Source organism: Myotis davidii, unplaced genomic scaffold (assembly GCF_000327345.1).
Source record: "Myotis davidii unplaced genomic scaffold, ASM32734v1 scaffold120, whole genome shotgun sequence".
NCBI classification, from domain to species: Eukaryota; Metazoa; Chordata; class Mammalia; order Chiroptera; family Vespertilionidae; genus Myotis; species Myotis davidii.
In genome coordinates, this window is record NW_006294778.1 from 3,450,503 (window position 1) to 3,464,154 (window position 13,652).

The 13,652-nt window shown below is 40.5% G+C and overlaps 2 protein-coding genes across 2 annotated transcripts in view; one reads left to right on the forward strand and one right to left on the reverse strand.

Annotated features, from left to right (window-relative positions):
* The window catches only part of ALDH1L2 (aldehyde dehydrogenase 1 family member L2), a 62,766-nt gene extending 59,408 nt beyond the window's left edge, over positions 1-3,358 (forward strand). The window contains exons 22-23 of the mRNA XM_006769392.2: positions 901-1,100; positions 3,071-3,358. Coding sequence (XP_006769455.1) covers positions 901-1,100; positions 3,071-3,126 — 256 coding nt within the window. The 3' untranslated portion in view covers positions 3,127-3,358. The remainder of the gene's footprint in view (positions 1-900; positions 1,101-3,070) is intronic.
* Positions 3,359-12,427: 9,069 nt separating this feature from the next.
* Positions 12,428-13,652, reverse strand: part of LOC102772886 (chromosome unknown open reading frame, human C12orf45) — a 6,689-nt gene continuing 5,464 nt past the window's right edge. Inside the window, exon 4 of the mRNA XM_006769340.2 lies at positions 12,428-12,683. Within this exon, the coding sequence (XP_006769403.1) occupies positions 12,474-12,683 (210 nt within the window). The 3' untranslated portion in view covers positions 12,428-12,473. The remainder of the gene's footprint in view (positions 12,684-13,652) is intronic.

Here is a 13,652-nt window from a genome sequence, read left to right on the forward strand (position 1 = left end):
TTTGGAAAGGATTCTGTTTCTTTGCCGGAGCACCAGATGAGATACTTGGCTTGGGTCCACTGACCATATTGTAGAGAATTTGTGCCTTTCTAAGCATTAGGATGACACTCAGAAAGGTGAGATTCACCGTGACAGGCATGTCGGAAGTGAGTACATACTGAGACAAATGGCCGGGAAATCAGGAGGTCCATGTAAGGATTATTTTACTCTCCTTTTGTTGAATTAACACAGTAACTGAATTCCCTCTCATTTGTTGATGCAACATCACGGTGTAAAGAGGAACAAGATGTTATCCCTGCCCTCTGGGAGCTTCCAGTCTGGTTAGGAAGTGGGCCATAAGTACACGAAGAGCTCATTCAAAATCCTGAGTTGGAGGAACATGTGTTCCCTGGAGAGAGAGAGAGAGAAAGAGAGACAGAGAGGGAGAGGGATCCAACTTGCAACCTTCTGGTATATGGGATGATGCTCCAACTAACTGAGCTACACTGGCCAGGGCGTTATAGCCGATTTTTATTGAGCATTTACTAAGTTCCAGGCACTATTAACTTATTTAATCCTCACAACAACAAGACAGGTGCTATTATTATTATTTCCATTTTCACAAGAATAAACGAAAGCATGGGAAGAGGAAGTCACTTGTCCAGGTTCCCCCAAGATGATTTCACATCAGATTTTAAATGGTGCCGTATGACATGTATGAAACTGTTAATACTGGAGTTGTAATATTTCATTGGGTTTTCTTTTGGTATAAGCCTACAGAGTTTCATTTATAAAAATGTAAGCAGGTTAGCAATCATGTGTTCTTGTTTCTAGCACTGAGGGGGAAATTTTAGAACATAAATGGGAGTGCTGTGCCCTGCACTTAATGAAGTTTTATGTCTTCCTAAAAACATCTCGTAGGGACATCGATGGAGTGTTGCTGCGAGCAAATAATACAGAGTACGGTTTGGCCTCGGGGGTTTTCACAAGAGACATAAACAAAGCGATGTACATTAGTGAGAAGCTTGAAGCGGGGACCGTGTTTATTAACACGTACAACAAGACAGACGTGGCAGCCCCCTTCGGCGGAGTTAAACAATCTGGCTTTGGAAAAGACTTAGGTACGCTGTGCTTTTCTCCTGTGCGTTCCTGTGTTTCCACATCCAGTCTGCTCTGTGCTTCATGCCACACCCACGTACTGTGCGTTTTGTGGTGGTTGTTAATCCTCACCTGAGGCTATGTTTCCATTGATGTTTAGAGAGAATGAAAGGAAAGGGGAGAGACAGAGGGAGGGAAAACATCAATGTGAGAGAGACACCGGGGTTGGGGATCGAGCATGCAGCCAACATACTAGTACATGCCCTTGACCAGAATTGAATCCGGGACCCTTCAACTGTTATGGGTTCAATCAGCGAGATAGACCAGAATTTAAATTTAGGAGCCTTTATTAAGCTGGCCAGCGACTGCAGCACATACCTCCTCGCAGGGAGCCTCATAACTACAGTCCCGACCGAGTGTGCAGCAAAGCTTTTATTTGCAAAAACTACAAAGCGTTAACTGGCAGGGTGAAAGTTCAGGAGGAAAACGGGGTCACACCTGGCTGGAGCATATCATAACACTTTGTTTCTTAAGACAATCAGTAATTTTTCTATGCCACGGTCCCTGCCCCTAGCACACTATGCCCCCGGTCCCTGCCCCTAGCACACTAGGGTCTTGAGATAATTGTGCTGTCCTGGTTCCCAGGTACAGAGGAATTTGCTTTCCAAAACCAGTAAGATCACAATCAATGGGATATTCACATTACAATCAATACGGCATTCAATCGAATGGGATGACTCATACAATTGAGAAAATCAAAGTAACTTTTCTATTGTTAAGCCAAATAGTAGGGTTAGAGTTAAACTGCAGTTTCCACCTGGGATAATTCCTACCATACTTCACAACCAAACCGGCTAGAGCCCCATGTACTGTTTCAAAGGGCATTCTGGCTTTACAGGGCATTCTGGCACTAAGTCGTTTGTTTTATTAATCCTCACCCAAGGATATTTTTCCCACTGATTTTTTAGAGAGTGGCAGGGAGGGCGAGGGGCAGAGAGAGGAACACACCAATGTGAGAGAGACACCCCCATTGGTTATGTCCCACACGCACCCCGACCTTGGCTAGGGATTGAGCCTGCAACCGAGGTACGTGTCCTTGACCAGAATCAAACCCAGGGCCCTTCAGTCCGAAGGCCAATGCTCTAGCCACTGAGCCAAACCGGCTAGGGCAACTATGAATGTTTGAAAATATTAAACGTTCTTTTGAACATACAAAGAAGTACACAAATAGTGTGGGAAAGTAGTTCCTTTTAAAAGAAGAGTAACGATGAAAGGAAAAAGAACCTCCGACAATATCTTTTAACTAAGATAGGTTCATTTTTGGTTTTTGGTTTTTTACTTGACCTTCAGCATGAATTTGGTTTAGTGTTCATGGGAACCAAGACAGGAAAAATGGATACAGGGCAATAACCAGCTATCTCCGAGAATAAATCCTATCTCTGAGTTGCTTGGCAAGTTTTCAGGGTCAACACTGCAACCGGCAGGGTTTTCTGGGGATCTGGGAACTTGGATTTGGAGTTTGTAGAAAGCCCAAAATGTAACTCATTATGGGCAGTGCACTGAGCTCCTAGTAGTCAATAATAATGTGATAACTATGTACAGTGCCAGGTGTGTACTGGAAATATTGGGAGGGGGAACACTTTGTAAAGTGTAAGATTGTCTAACCAGTATGCTGTACATCTGAAACTAATACAAAATATTAAACGTAAACTGTAATTGAAAAAAAAATTTAATTAAAAAAAACTTATTTTAAAGAGAGAGAGACACACACAGTAAACTCAAGGGTGAGACCTAGACCATTTTTAATTAAATGAGAAGCTGTAATTTCACAGAATCATCAGGTGATTCACATGAATTTTAATGTTTGAGAAAGACTGGTCTGGGCCACATTCTATTTGCTTAGTGACCTAGACACCCACACCCACATCTGAAAGTCTGGTGACATCACAGCCACCTACGAACACTGTCCACCAACAGTTTTTCTCTTTCCTAGGTGAGGAAGCGCTAAACGAATACCTCAAAACCAAGACGGTGACGCTGGAATATTAGAGCAATGCCACGACCAGGGAACCCTCGGCGGACAGCACCACAGCTCCATTCCCGACATGCAGAAGAGGGCGGGGTGTGCTGAGGAAGGCGGTGTCAGCCACGAGCCAAAGAGTCACACGTGGACCATGAGACCCTCAGGCCTCATATCTAAGCATTACACCTGTGCCTGAGCTATACACCTTCTATATCTTATTTTTTCATATTTTGAAATAAGATATATTTTTGTGCCTTTGATGTTCTATTTTTCAATCCCCTGTGATGGGTGATCAACCCACAAACAGTTCTTGAGTACCTACTGGGTACAAGGTACTATATTATGTCCCGAGGAGTATACACAATTTAATGACATGACCTCTGACCCCAAATAGTTTAAATCCTAGTCAATAGCTTTTAATTTTTCAGGGGTGGACAACACTCAACCTGTCAGTAGCTTTTAAAGTAAATTTTATGATATGATATCTAGGTGTGGGCAAAAGTAGGTTTACAGTTGTAATACAAATAAATAATACAATAATTAATAAATAACACAACTAGAATAACTGTTTTGCATAGTCACAACTGTAAACCTACTTTTACCCCCACTATTGCATAAAGTACATAGCTTTTGGAGGCTGATCTTGGTCCATATCATACCACCTTACTAGCTATGTGACTTTGGGAAACTTATGCAACTTCTCTGAGCCTCAACTTCCTTATCTGTGAAATGGGTATAGTAATGCCTCCCTCAGGAGCTTTTTGACAGGGATTCAACGCAATACTGTAAGTAAAGCACCTCACACTGTGCTTTGTCATGGTAAACACTCAATAAAAGTTAACTGTTTCCACCATCACTATTTAATCAATATGTTGAGAAATATTAAGTAGATGGATTAATTCATTTGCCTACAAGCCTTTTCAGTAATCTCGGGTTCCTGTATGCTTTCTCTCATCCATGTCCTGACACGGTGCCCGATTCAGCAGCACTGGAAAATGCCACAGGTGAAAAATTACGATGGCCCAGGGAAAGGGGGTGCTTTCCTTTCTGCAGCTCACCCAACCTCCAGAGGACATCTTGTTTTCCATTTTCTATTTACTGGTTATGCTGCTCACTGGCTGTGTGATCTTGGGCAAGTTAGTTACCTATCTCCTCAGAGCCTAGGTTTGGAATCTGTAAAATAGGTAAAGTCCCTGTCTCAGGGGTGTTGGAGGGATCCAATGGCATCATCCACATAATACACTTAACAAGGTGTTTGGGCCATGGCCTGTGCTCAAGAAGCAGGAATTATTACAATTCACACATGATTCATAGCATTCATTGCCTGTTGTCAGGCAAAAATAAATAGGTAGGTAAATGATCACCATTCTTGTATGACTAGAACAGCCATGGGCAAACTACGGCCCGCGGGCTGGATCCGGCCCATTTGAAATGAATAAAACTATTAAAAAAAAAAAAAAAAGACCGTACCCTTTTATGTAATGATGTTTACTTTGAATTTATATTAGTTCACACAAACACTCCATCCATGCATTTGTTCTGGCCCTCCGGTCCAGTTTAAGAACCCATTGTGGCCCTCTAGTCAAAAAGTTTGCCCACCCCTGGACTAGAAGATGGTCAGGGCAATTCACTTCTATTATTCCTCCTTTTAAAGTACTTTTGGCAATCTCGTTGGCTTTGAAGAAGCCCTTAGGGCAGTGATGGCGAACCTTTTGAGCTCGGAGTGTCAGCATTTTGAAAAATCCTAAACGTAACTCTGGTGCCATGTCACATATAGAAATTTTTTGATATTTGCAACCATAGTAAAACAAAGACTTATATTTTTGGTATTTATTTTATATACTTAAATGCCATTTAACAAAGAAAAATCAACCCAAAAAATGAGTTCGTGTGTCATAGGTTCGCCATCACTGCCTTAGGGAATGGTTGTTACTATGAAGACTCTGGCAGCCTACATCAGGGAGCTGTAGGAAATCAATAATCAGTAAGAAATAATAATAAAATCAAAAACGGGAAAGCACTCAAAAGGAAGACTATCAGGTGATCCTGGCATGGCCAACAGAGCAAATCTTGTCTAAAAGCACTTCTTATTATATGGTGGCTCATTTACCATCTGAGCTTGGCACAACTGAAGTTCTCAGTTGGAATGAAGGTTCTCAGGGTTCATATTTGCATAAATGACAAAGGCCTTATTATAAAGGAACCACTTTTAAATGCAGTGTTTGAACTGCTTTCATATGATTTAAAATATCATGTTACCAAATATTTTCATGATAGATGAGATGGCAAACAAAAACGTGCCCGTTCTTCTAGGCTATTTTTACCTTCTAATGTGACTCTCAGTAGCAGTGCTTTTCATCTTCTTGGGGCCATAAACTTCCTTGAGAATTTGATAAACATTGATCCGCTCCGTTTCACTTCTACTTCCCAAGTTCACTGTACACACAGAAATCTGTAAATGTCTTCACGGGATTCCAGACCTCCTGAAGCCCATGCTTGGGCCTCAGATTAAAAAGTTCTTTCTTCACAGCGAGTTCTAAAGTTCTTACCGGCTGGAGTTTGTAAATCTGACTGTTGATCAGAATCAAAGGCTCCATGGAATTCATAAAATGACCAGTGACTATGAGTTGGAACCTAACGATCCACAGACTCCTGGGTGACTTAATTAACACACCGAGTAATTAAGTTATCACTGTTCCTTCAGATCACTGATTCTTTTGCTGAAGGATAAAGCTGAGATCTGTTTGTCACCGAACTGGGGAGGTGTAGACACTTTAAGCAGTTGTACATTTCTTCTAATTCCCTTTCCCCAGGCCCTTGCTAAAGCCGCTCTCAAACAGCCTCCCTGGCCTTCCTACCCCCAACTTGGCCAAAGTGTCTCTCCTCTATGCTCCCACTTGTCTAGAACACAGTACTTACCACTTGTTGCTAAAATTATTTGCCTTCCTAACCAGATATGAACACCCGCTCCTCACTCCAGGATTGGCATTCTGTCAGTATATAGAATAACAACAGCCTGGCCGGAGTAGCTCAGTGGTTGAGTGTCAACCTATGAACCAAGAGGTCAAGGTTTGATTCCCCATCAGGGCACATGCCCAGGTTGTAGACTTAATCCCCATTGAGGGGTGTGCAGGAGGCAGCTGAACAATGATTCCCTCTCATTATTGATGTTTCCATCTCTCCCTTCTTTTCTAAAATCAATAAAAATATATTTTAAAATAAAAATAATAATAAAACAGCTATCATCTATTGCTGGACTCCTGTGTGCTAGGCCAATGTTAAGCACTTTTTAAATGTTATCTTACTTAGCCTTCAAAATATCTGAAAAAGTGAATAAATTGAGTGCTCTTCTTATTACCTCTACCACCAAGCCATCATCTTCTTTTATCTAACTTATTGCTGAGTTAGATAAAATTAGTCTTCCTGATTCCTCCTCATATGGTTTTGTTCAGAGCATAAGTCAGATGGTGTCACACCTTTGTTCCAATGGCTTCCATTTTGCTTAGAATGAAGCCCTGTGTACTTTCATGGCTTATGACGTCCTGGCTACCTCTGACCTCATCTCCTAACCACTTCCCTCTCATTCTGTCTAGCCACCCTGGTTGCCTTGATGTTCCTCAAACACACCAGGAACACTCCTGCCTCAGGGCCTTTGCACTTACTGCTCCCTCTCCCTAGTTGTGTGCTGGTAAATATTTAACAAATGGCTCTCTAGTGGGGAGAATTCGTAGTATTTGCTGATTTCTGTGTATAAATGCTCTCATCAAGGCTGATTTCAAGCCATCAATTCGACTTCACTGAACACAAGTTTGGGAAGAGGTGCATGTAATCAGATTAAATGCAAGCCAGCGCCAGCAGGCCACTGCCTCTTCCTGAAACTCTCTCCCCACACACCACCTCCTGGCTGGCTGCCTTATTTTCTTTAGGTCTCTCCTGAAATATCACGTCAGTAGAAATATATTCCCTCACTACTCTTTCTAGCACCTATGTACCTACATTCATACCTCATCAGCCCTGTCATTCTTTATTCTCCTCATCCTATGTTATTTTCATAACATTTATCATAACCTGATTTATTTATCACCAATCTCCCCCGATTAGAATGTAAGCTTCATGAACAGGTGCTTCTTTTGTTCAATGCTGCATCTCTAGTGCCTACTATGTAGGAGAAGCTCAATAAGTATTTGCTTTCAAATGAAAGAGGTTAAGTAACCTGCCCAAGTCACATAGCTCTTAAGTGGCAGAGCAGGCACTTAAGCAATGAAGCTGGTGGTCTTAACCAAGCTGATGTAGCTTTTATTGCCAATGCCTAAGTCAGGGCCTGGGTAATGAACGGTAGGCCCATTCAATGTCCAACTAAAAAACTAACCCAGCCAGCGTGGCTCAGTGGTTGAGCATGAATCAACCAATGAACCAGTAGGTCACGGTTTGATTCCCGGTCAGGGCATGTGCCCAGGTTGCCGGCTCATTCCCCAGTAGGAGACAGCCGATCAATGATTCTCTCTCATCATTGATGTTTCTCTCTCTTCCTCCCCCTTCCTCTCTGAAATCAATAAAAATATATTTAAGAAAATAAACTAGCCCTAGTTGGTTTGGCTCAGTGGATAGAGCGTCAGCCTATGGACTGAATGGTCCTGAGTTCGATTCTGGTCAAGGGCATATGCCTGGATTATGTGCTCGATCCCCAGTAGGGACATGTAAAAAGCAGCCTATCAATGATTCTCTCTCATCATTGATGTTTCCATCTCTCTCTCCCTCTCCCTTCCTCTCTGAAATCAATAAAAATATATTTAAAATAAAAAACTAAACTAAAAAACTAAGCAGAATGGACATTATCTGCAAGAGCTTTTGTGGAAATAGGTAGAGACAGGGTGAGGAACCAAATTTGGTTCCCCCATACCACCCATCCAAGAAAATAATAGGTATTGAGGGAAACCTGGACCAGAATATCATCATCCATGAGACATTATGGATAGGGTGGATTATTATTACTACTTTGCAAATAATACCCAAGTGGATTTTTAAATAATTAAGTAATATTGAATTATGTAAAAATATGTAAAACAGGAAGGTAAGACTCACCATAAACTCGCCACACAGAAATAACCAGGTATCACTTGAGATTTTCCAGACTTTTTCTAGCCATATACTGTTTTTACAGAATCAATATAATAAGTGTACATGACTTTGTTGCTTGCTTTTTCACTTAACCATCTGTAAGCATCTTTCTATGCCAATAAATGTTCCTCTGCATGTTTAGTGGCTTTTATCTTACTAATTTGTAAGAGCCTTGTTTATACTAATGCTCTCTATTGTGGAATATTTAGGTTTGCGTTTTGCTATTTTAAACATCACAATAACTCTTATATAGAAATTTGTGAACAAAGCCATACTTATTTAATTGGATACAGTCCTAGGAGTGGAATTCCTAGTCAAAGGATGTAGGAATCTTTAATCTCACCAAGTTTCCCCAAAGTTTTTGCTCCCATTATGTATTATTCCTATAGCATACATTTACTGTTCTCAGCATATGCTATCTATTAACTCATTTTATTAAGACCCCTGTAGGGATACTGTTATTCCCATTGACAGATGGAGAAACTGAGGTGTGGCTGGGCTGGGCTCTGATCCAGGCGGCTTCAGAGCCTGTGCTCACAGCACAGTGACTAGCAGGCCGATGATGGCGAGGTGTGTGAGTGAACTCAAATGTACCTATTGTGAAGCCATAGGAAATCTGCTTAGCATCTCCACGCCAGTTTTCTCATCTGTGGAATGGGTATCAGCAGAGTATCTCATAAGGTGGTGGCCTTTTTTCTTTTTAACAGTAAGAAAATTTGCCTCAAAACAAGAAATTCAGCAATAGTTCAATCTAGAGTTATGCGACACAGTGACTCGATGTCCTTGCTTCTCTCTGCTCTTCTTGGTGTGCTGACTGTACCTCAAGAGTTGACTCCATTTATGGCCACTAGATGGGAATCCCAGGAATCATATGCAGTTATAAGTATTGAGTTCTTTTTCCAGAAAGGACCCAGCTCCTCATGTGCCTCCTTGTTAGGAATGAGAAATACTTGCCCTTCCCGAAGTCTACTAACAGGACTTGGCTCATGCCTTATTGGGAAGGTTCACATCCCACATCCATACCCAAACCAATCACTCCCAAGATTTTCCCATGAATGGATGGTGAGGAGTCAACCACAAAGATTTCAACATTAAACTTTTGGGAAAAGTCTAGCAATCATATTTATCCTTCCCCCCGTCCCCCCAAGCTTGTGAACCACTGATATTTAAGATGAATTACTTTATTAACATAAAGAGAGAAAAAATAGTTCAATGAACATTTATTGTACGTTCCAACTGAATGCAAGGCACTATATATACTAGGCACCAAGGGAAATACAGATGAAAGTAAGACTCAGCATTTGTCCTTGTCTTTCCTACCATAGTAGTGGATACAAGCACAAGAATACAAACCACAAACTACTTTGCAAGGCATTTTTTAATAATATTTGATGTGTGATTAAAGTGTTATGAGAACAGATGGCAGATTCATTCAGAATGAAATTTTTGTGTCAGAGACCATTACACCGAATTTTGCGATTTCTAACTGTCACAGAGCCATAGACGATTCACTACCCTACAAGTCTGAAGAGAATGTTTCATCAACAGAGCTGTTCTCCCAGTGGCTGCCATCATCTATCTCTCACCTCAGCATCTGGCAGAGCGCACAGGGTCAGACCAACCAAAGCACAACAGTAGTTTACTTTCCAATAGACTGTAAGGCAAACTGTTTACAAACAAAACAGCCTTTTAATTAAGGTATAACATACATAAAGTGCATGAATGTTAAATGTACAACTCAATAAATTCTTACATACATATGAATGACGGTAACTCTTAAAAGTAAAAAAAAAATAGTGGTTGACACACAGAAAGGGCTCAGTAAGTGTTATTGTTTCATCTGCAGATAGGTAAGAAATACAATCTTGGTTTCATTGGCATTTCTTTGATAAATGTGGTTGAACACTTTTGTTACTTGTTTAAGTCCTATGGTCTTCTCAATATTGAAATATTAAATTGATTTTTTTTACTCATTTGTAAGAGCCTTGTTTATACTAATGGCACTCTGTCTTATGTTGCAAATATTTCCCCCAATTGGTCCCTTGCCCTTTAAATTTCTTTGCCAACTAGGTTTTTTATATTTATGTGGACAAACTTTCTATTTCTTTTGTTAACTTTGGGCTTTAATGTTCTACTTATTAAAAAAGCTTTTGCCCAATTACATTATTAAATATTCTCCATTTTAGTATGGAACCCCTATAACTTTCTTTCTTTATATTTAAATCTTTAATCCATATAGAATTTTATTTTAGTACATTATATGAGGCTAGACTCTAACCTTGTTTAAAATTAGCCAGTCCTGACATTGTACATTAACTATTACATTTTACACTTGCTTAAAATGACATCTGTATCATACAGTAAATGTTAAATTTTTTCTTTTTTCTTCTGTGTTATAAAAATATCCAGAGGACTTGAATTTAGTTAAGTTCCTCAACTGTATAGGAAGCCTATTATATGCGATAGCCATGGCAGGAGAAAATATTTAAATTATACATACTATGTATTTCTAGACTGACCAGCCTTTCACTGATCATTCTGTCTATTTCTACTTGGATATGTATTTCCTGTAAAGTTACACCTTCATATGCCCCTGCCTGGAGCAGCCTACCATGGCTTAAAATGTCCTCATACCCCTGTTAATTGATTTATTCAATGCCTACTGTGTACCGCGCACCATGCTAAGTAGTGAACCAGGCAAATGCAACTCTTCCCACAATGTAGCGGAATACGTTATCTGGTAGAAGACAATCTTTAGATATTTACACTAATAATTCATCACAGTGTGTTTGGCGCTATGAAGTTTAACACAATAACCTTTCCAGCTCAGAAGTTTTATTTCCAGATCTGTTAGCCTCTTCCTGCACCCATGAGGCACAGTCTGGGAGATGTGGTTCCAGTTTCCAATGGGAAATACCAGAAAGAACCTTGGGGATTATCTTTAGAGTATTTACAAGGCTAGTGTGAGGAATAAGAGAAAAATATTTAAAAGAAAGCTCTAGAGCATTAGAGGACAAAATACCCATATCCTCAGCAAAGCCAGCCCCATGGCTGATGAGCTCTGAAACAGTTTAACAAGGTCAAGAATGAAGCAGAAAGTCCACTTCAGTGGACCGTTTTGCCTTTGAATGAGAAAACAGCTGTTACCTGTTTTTTATTCTGTGCCATTTTCTTCCTGCAGTGTCCCTAGTTTCTACATTTGATAGGTTTCAAACCGTGAGCAACTGTGTAGCTGAGAAAAAAATCTGCTTTATGAAAAAAAGAAACAACAACAAAACGTGAATTTTTCCAACCAGTACACTTTGTAGCCATTGAGAGGCTGCAGAGGTACCGACAGTGATTAAACCCACAGAGAACCAGCTCCCCAGCTCAAACTGGAAACAAATATATTTTTAAACAAGAGGAGATAGGCCTGAGGGCAGCTAAATCTAGGTAATTCTTTTTATTATAAAGGGATTTCTCTTAAAAATGTCTCCCTCACTTTGATGCTAAGAAATAAATTTGATGTTATAATAAAAAAATCCACCCAGGTCAGTGGTCGGCAAACTGCGGCCCCTTGAGTGTGGCTCTTCCACAAAATACCACATGCGGGCACACACGTACAGTGCGATTGAAACTTCGTGGCCACACTCAAGGGGCCAAAGAGCTGCATGTGGCTCGCGAGCAGCAGTTTGCCGACCACTGACCTAGGTTGTTTTATCTGAGATAGTTTAAAATGAACAGGTGACTCACATTTTTAATTTCAAATAAGTTTGAAGCCCTAGCCAGGTAGCTCAGTTGGTTAGAGCATCATCCTGATACTCCAAGGTTGAGTTCAATCTCCGGTCAGGGCACATACAAGCATATAAGAATCAACCAGTGAGTGCGTAAATAAGTGGAACAACGAATTAATGTTTCTCTCCCCCTTTCTCTCTCTAAAAAAAATCAATAAGAAAATAAAAATAAAATAAGCTTGGTAAGTCTGAAGTCTATGCTGAAGAAAAAAGATGCCAAAAAATTCACTCACCACCCAAAATAGTTAAGCTTTCTAAACTGAATCTCTTCAGCATGATGTCAAAGGCAGACTTCTCTTAGAAGATCCCCAAATGCTACCTATTCTAACTACTTAAAAGTCAGCTTCTGTTTCTCTAAGAAACAAAACACATCCAATGTGACATAAAAGCACCATTGACCTGAAATGCAAAATCACCAGCAAGCCACATTCTTTTCCACAGAATTAGCAGGCGTAGATCACCCGCTTCTTGGATCATTTATTTCACTGTTTCTTTTTCTTACTGGCAGGGCTGTCCAAGACTTCTATCTTGCCTTTTCCGTCTTCTGAATGAGGAAGCTTGATGTTATCTACGGTGACTTCAGAAGAGCTGCTGTCATCTTCGTCCTCGGATTCGGAACTGTCCTGTGAATTCTCTTCAGAACTGTCCTCGTCTTTTGAATCAGACTGATTCATCTCAAACAAGGCCACGTCCTGCAAAAAACACCACATGAGAAATTTATTTCCCTAAAAAGTTACAATAAAACATTGGGAACAACCAATATTTAGCACAATATTGAAACACAAAGGACATGTTGTTGTTGTTTTCAATTCTCATCCGAGGATATGTTCTTATTTAATTTTTAGAGAAATAGGAAGGGACAGGGAGAGAGAAGGAGAGGGGGCAGGGAGGGAGAGGGGGCAGGGGGGGAGAGAAGGGGTGAGAGAGAGAGAAAAAGAGAGAAACATTAATGTGAGAAAGAAACATCCGTTGGTTGCCTCCTCTAAGCACCCTGACTGGGGATCAAACCTGCAACCTGGGTATGTGCCCTGGCCGGAATCAAACCCTCGATTGTTCAGTGCATGGGATGATGAGCCAACCAACTGAGGCACATTGACCAAGGCATAAAGGACATGTTTTTAATACAAGATGGAGCTTTTATTCTTTTAATTGCCAGAGTCCACCATAATGATCTACATTTACTCTAAGTCTGAAAAGAACCCCATAACCCAATTCTCTATATCACTTAACAACTATTAACGTGAGCCAGGCACCACACCAGGTACTGGAGAATCAACAATAACAATAAAATTTTTGCCTTTGTGGAGCTTATGTTTTTGAGCAGGGATTGGCAGCCTACAGGCCAAACCCAGCCTGCTACCTGTCTTGGTTTAACTCATGAGCTAAGAATGGTTTTTATATTTTAAGTGGTAGAGAAAAAAAATCAAAAGAACAATATTTCATGAAACATGAAAATAATATGAAATTCAAATTTCAGTGTCCATAAGTAAAGTTAGTAGAACTTGCCTATTCATTAAGTCTCACCTACAGCTGCTTCCAGGCTACAACGGCAGAAGTGAGTGGTCAGGACAGAGACAGAGACAGCATGACCCACAAAGCAGAGGATTCACTATCTGGCCCCTTACAGAAAATGTTTGCTGACCTCTGTTCAAGGAGGTGAA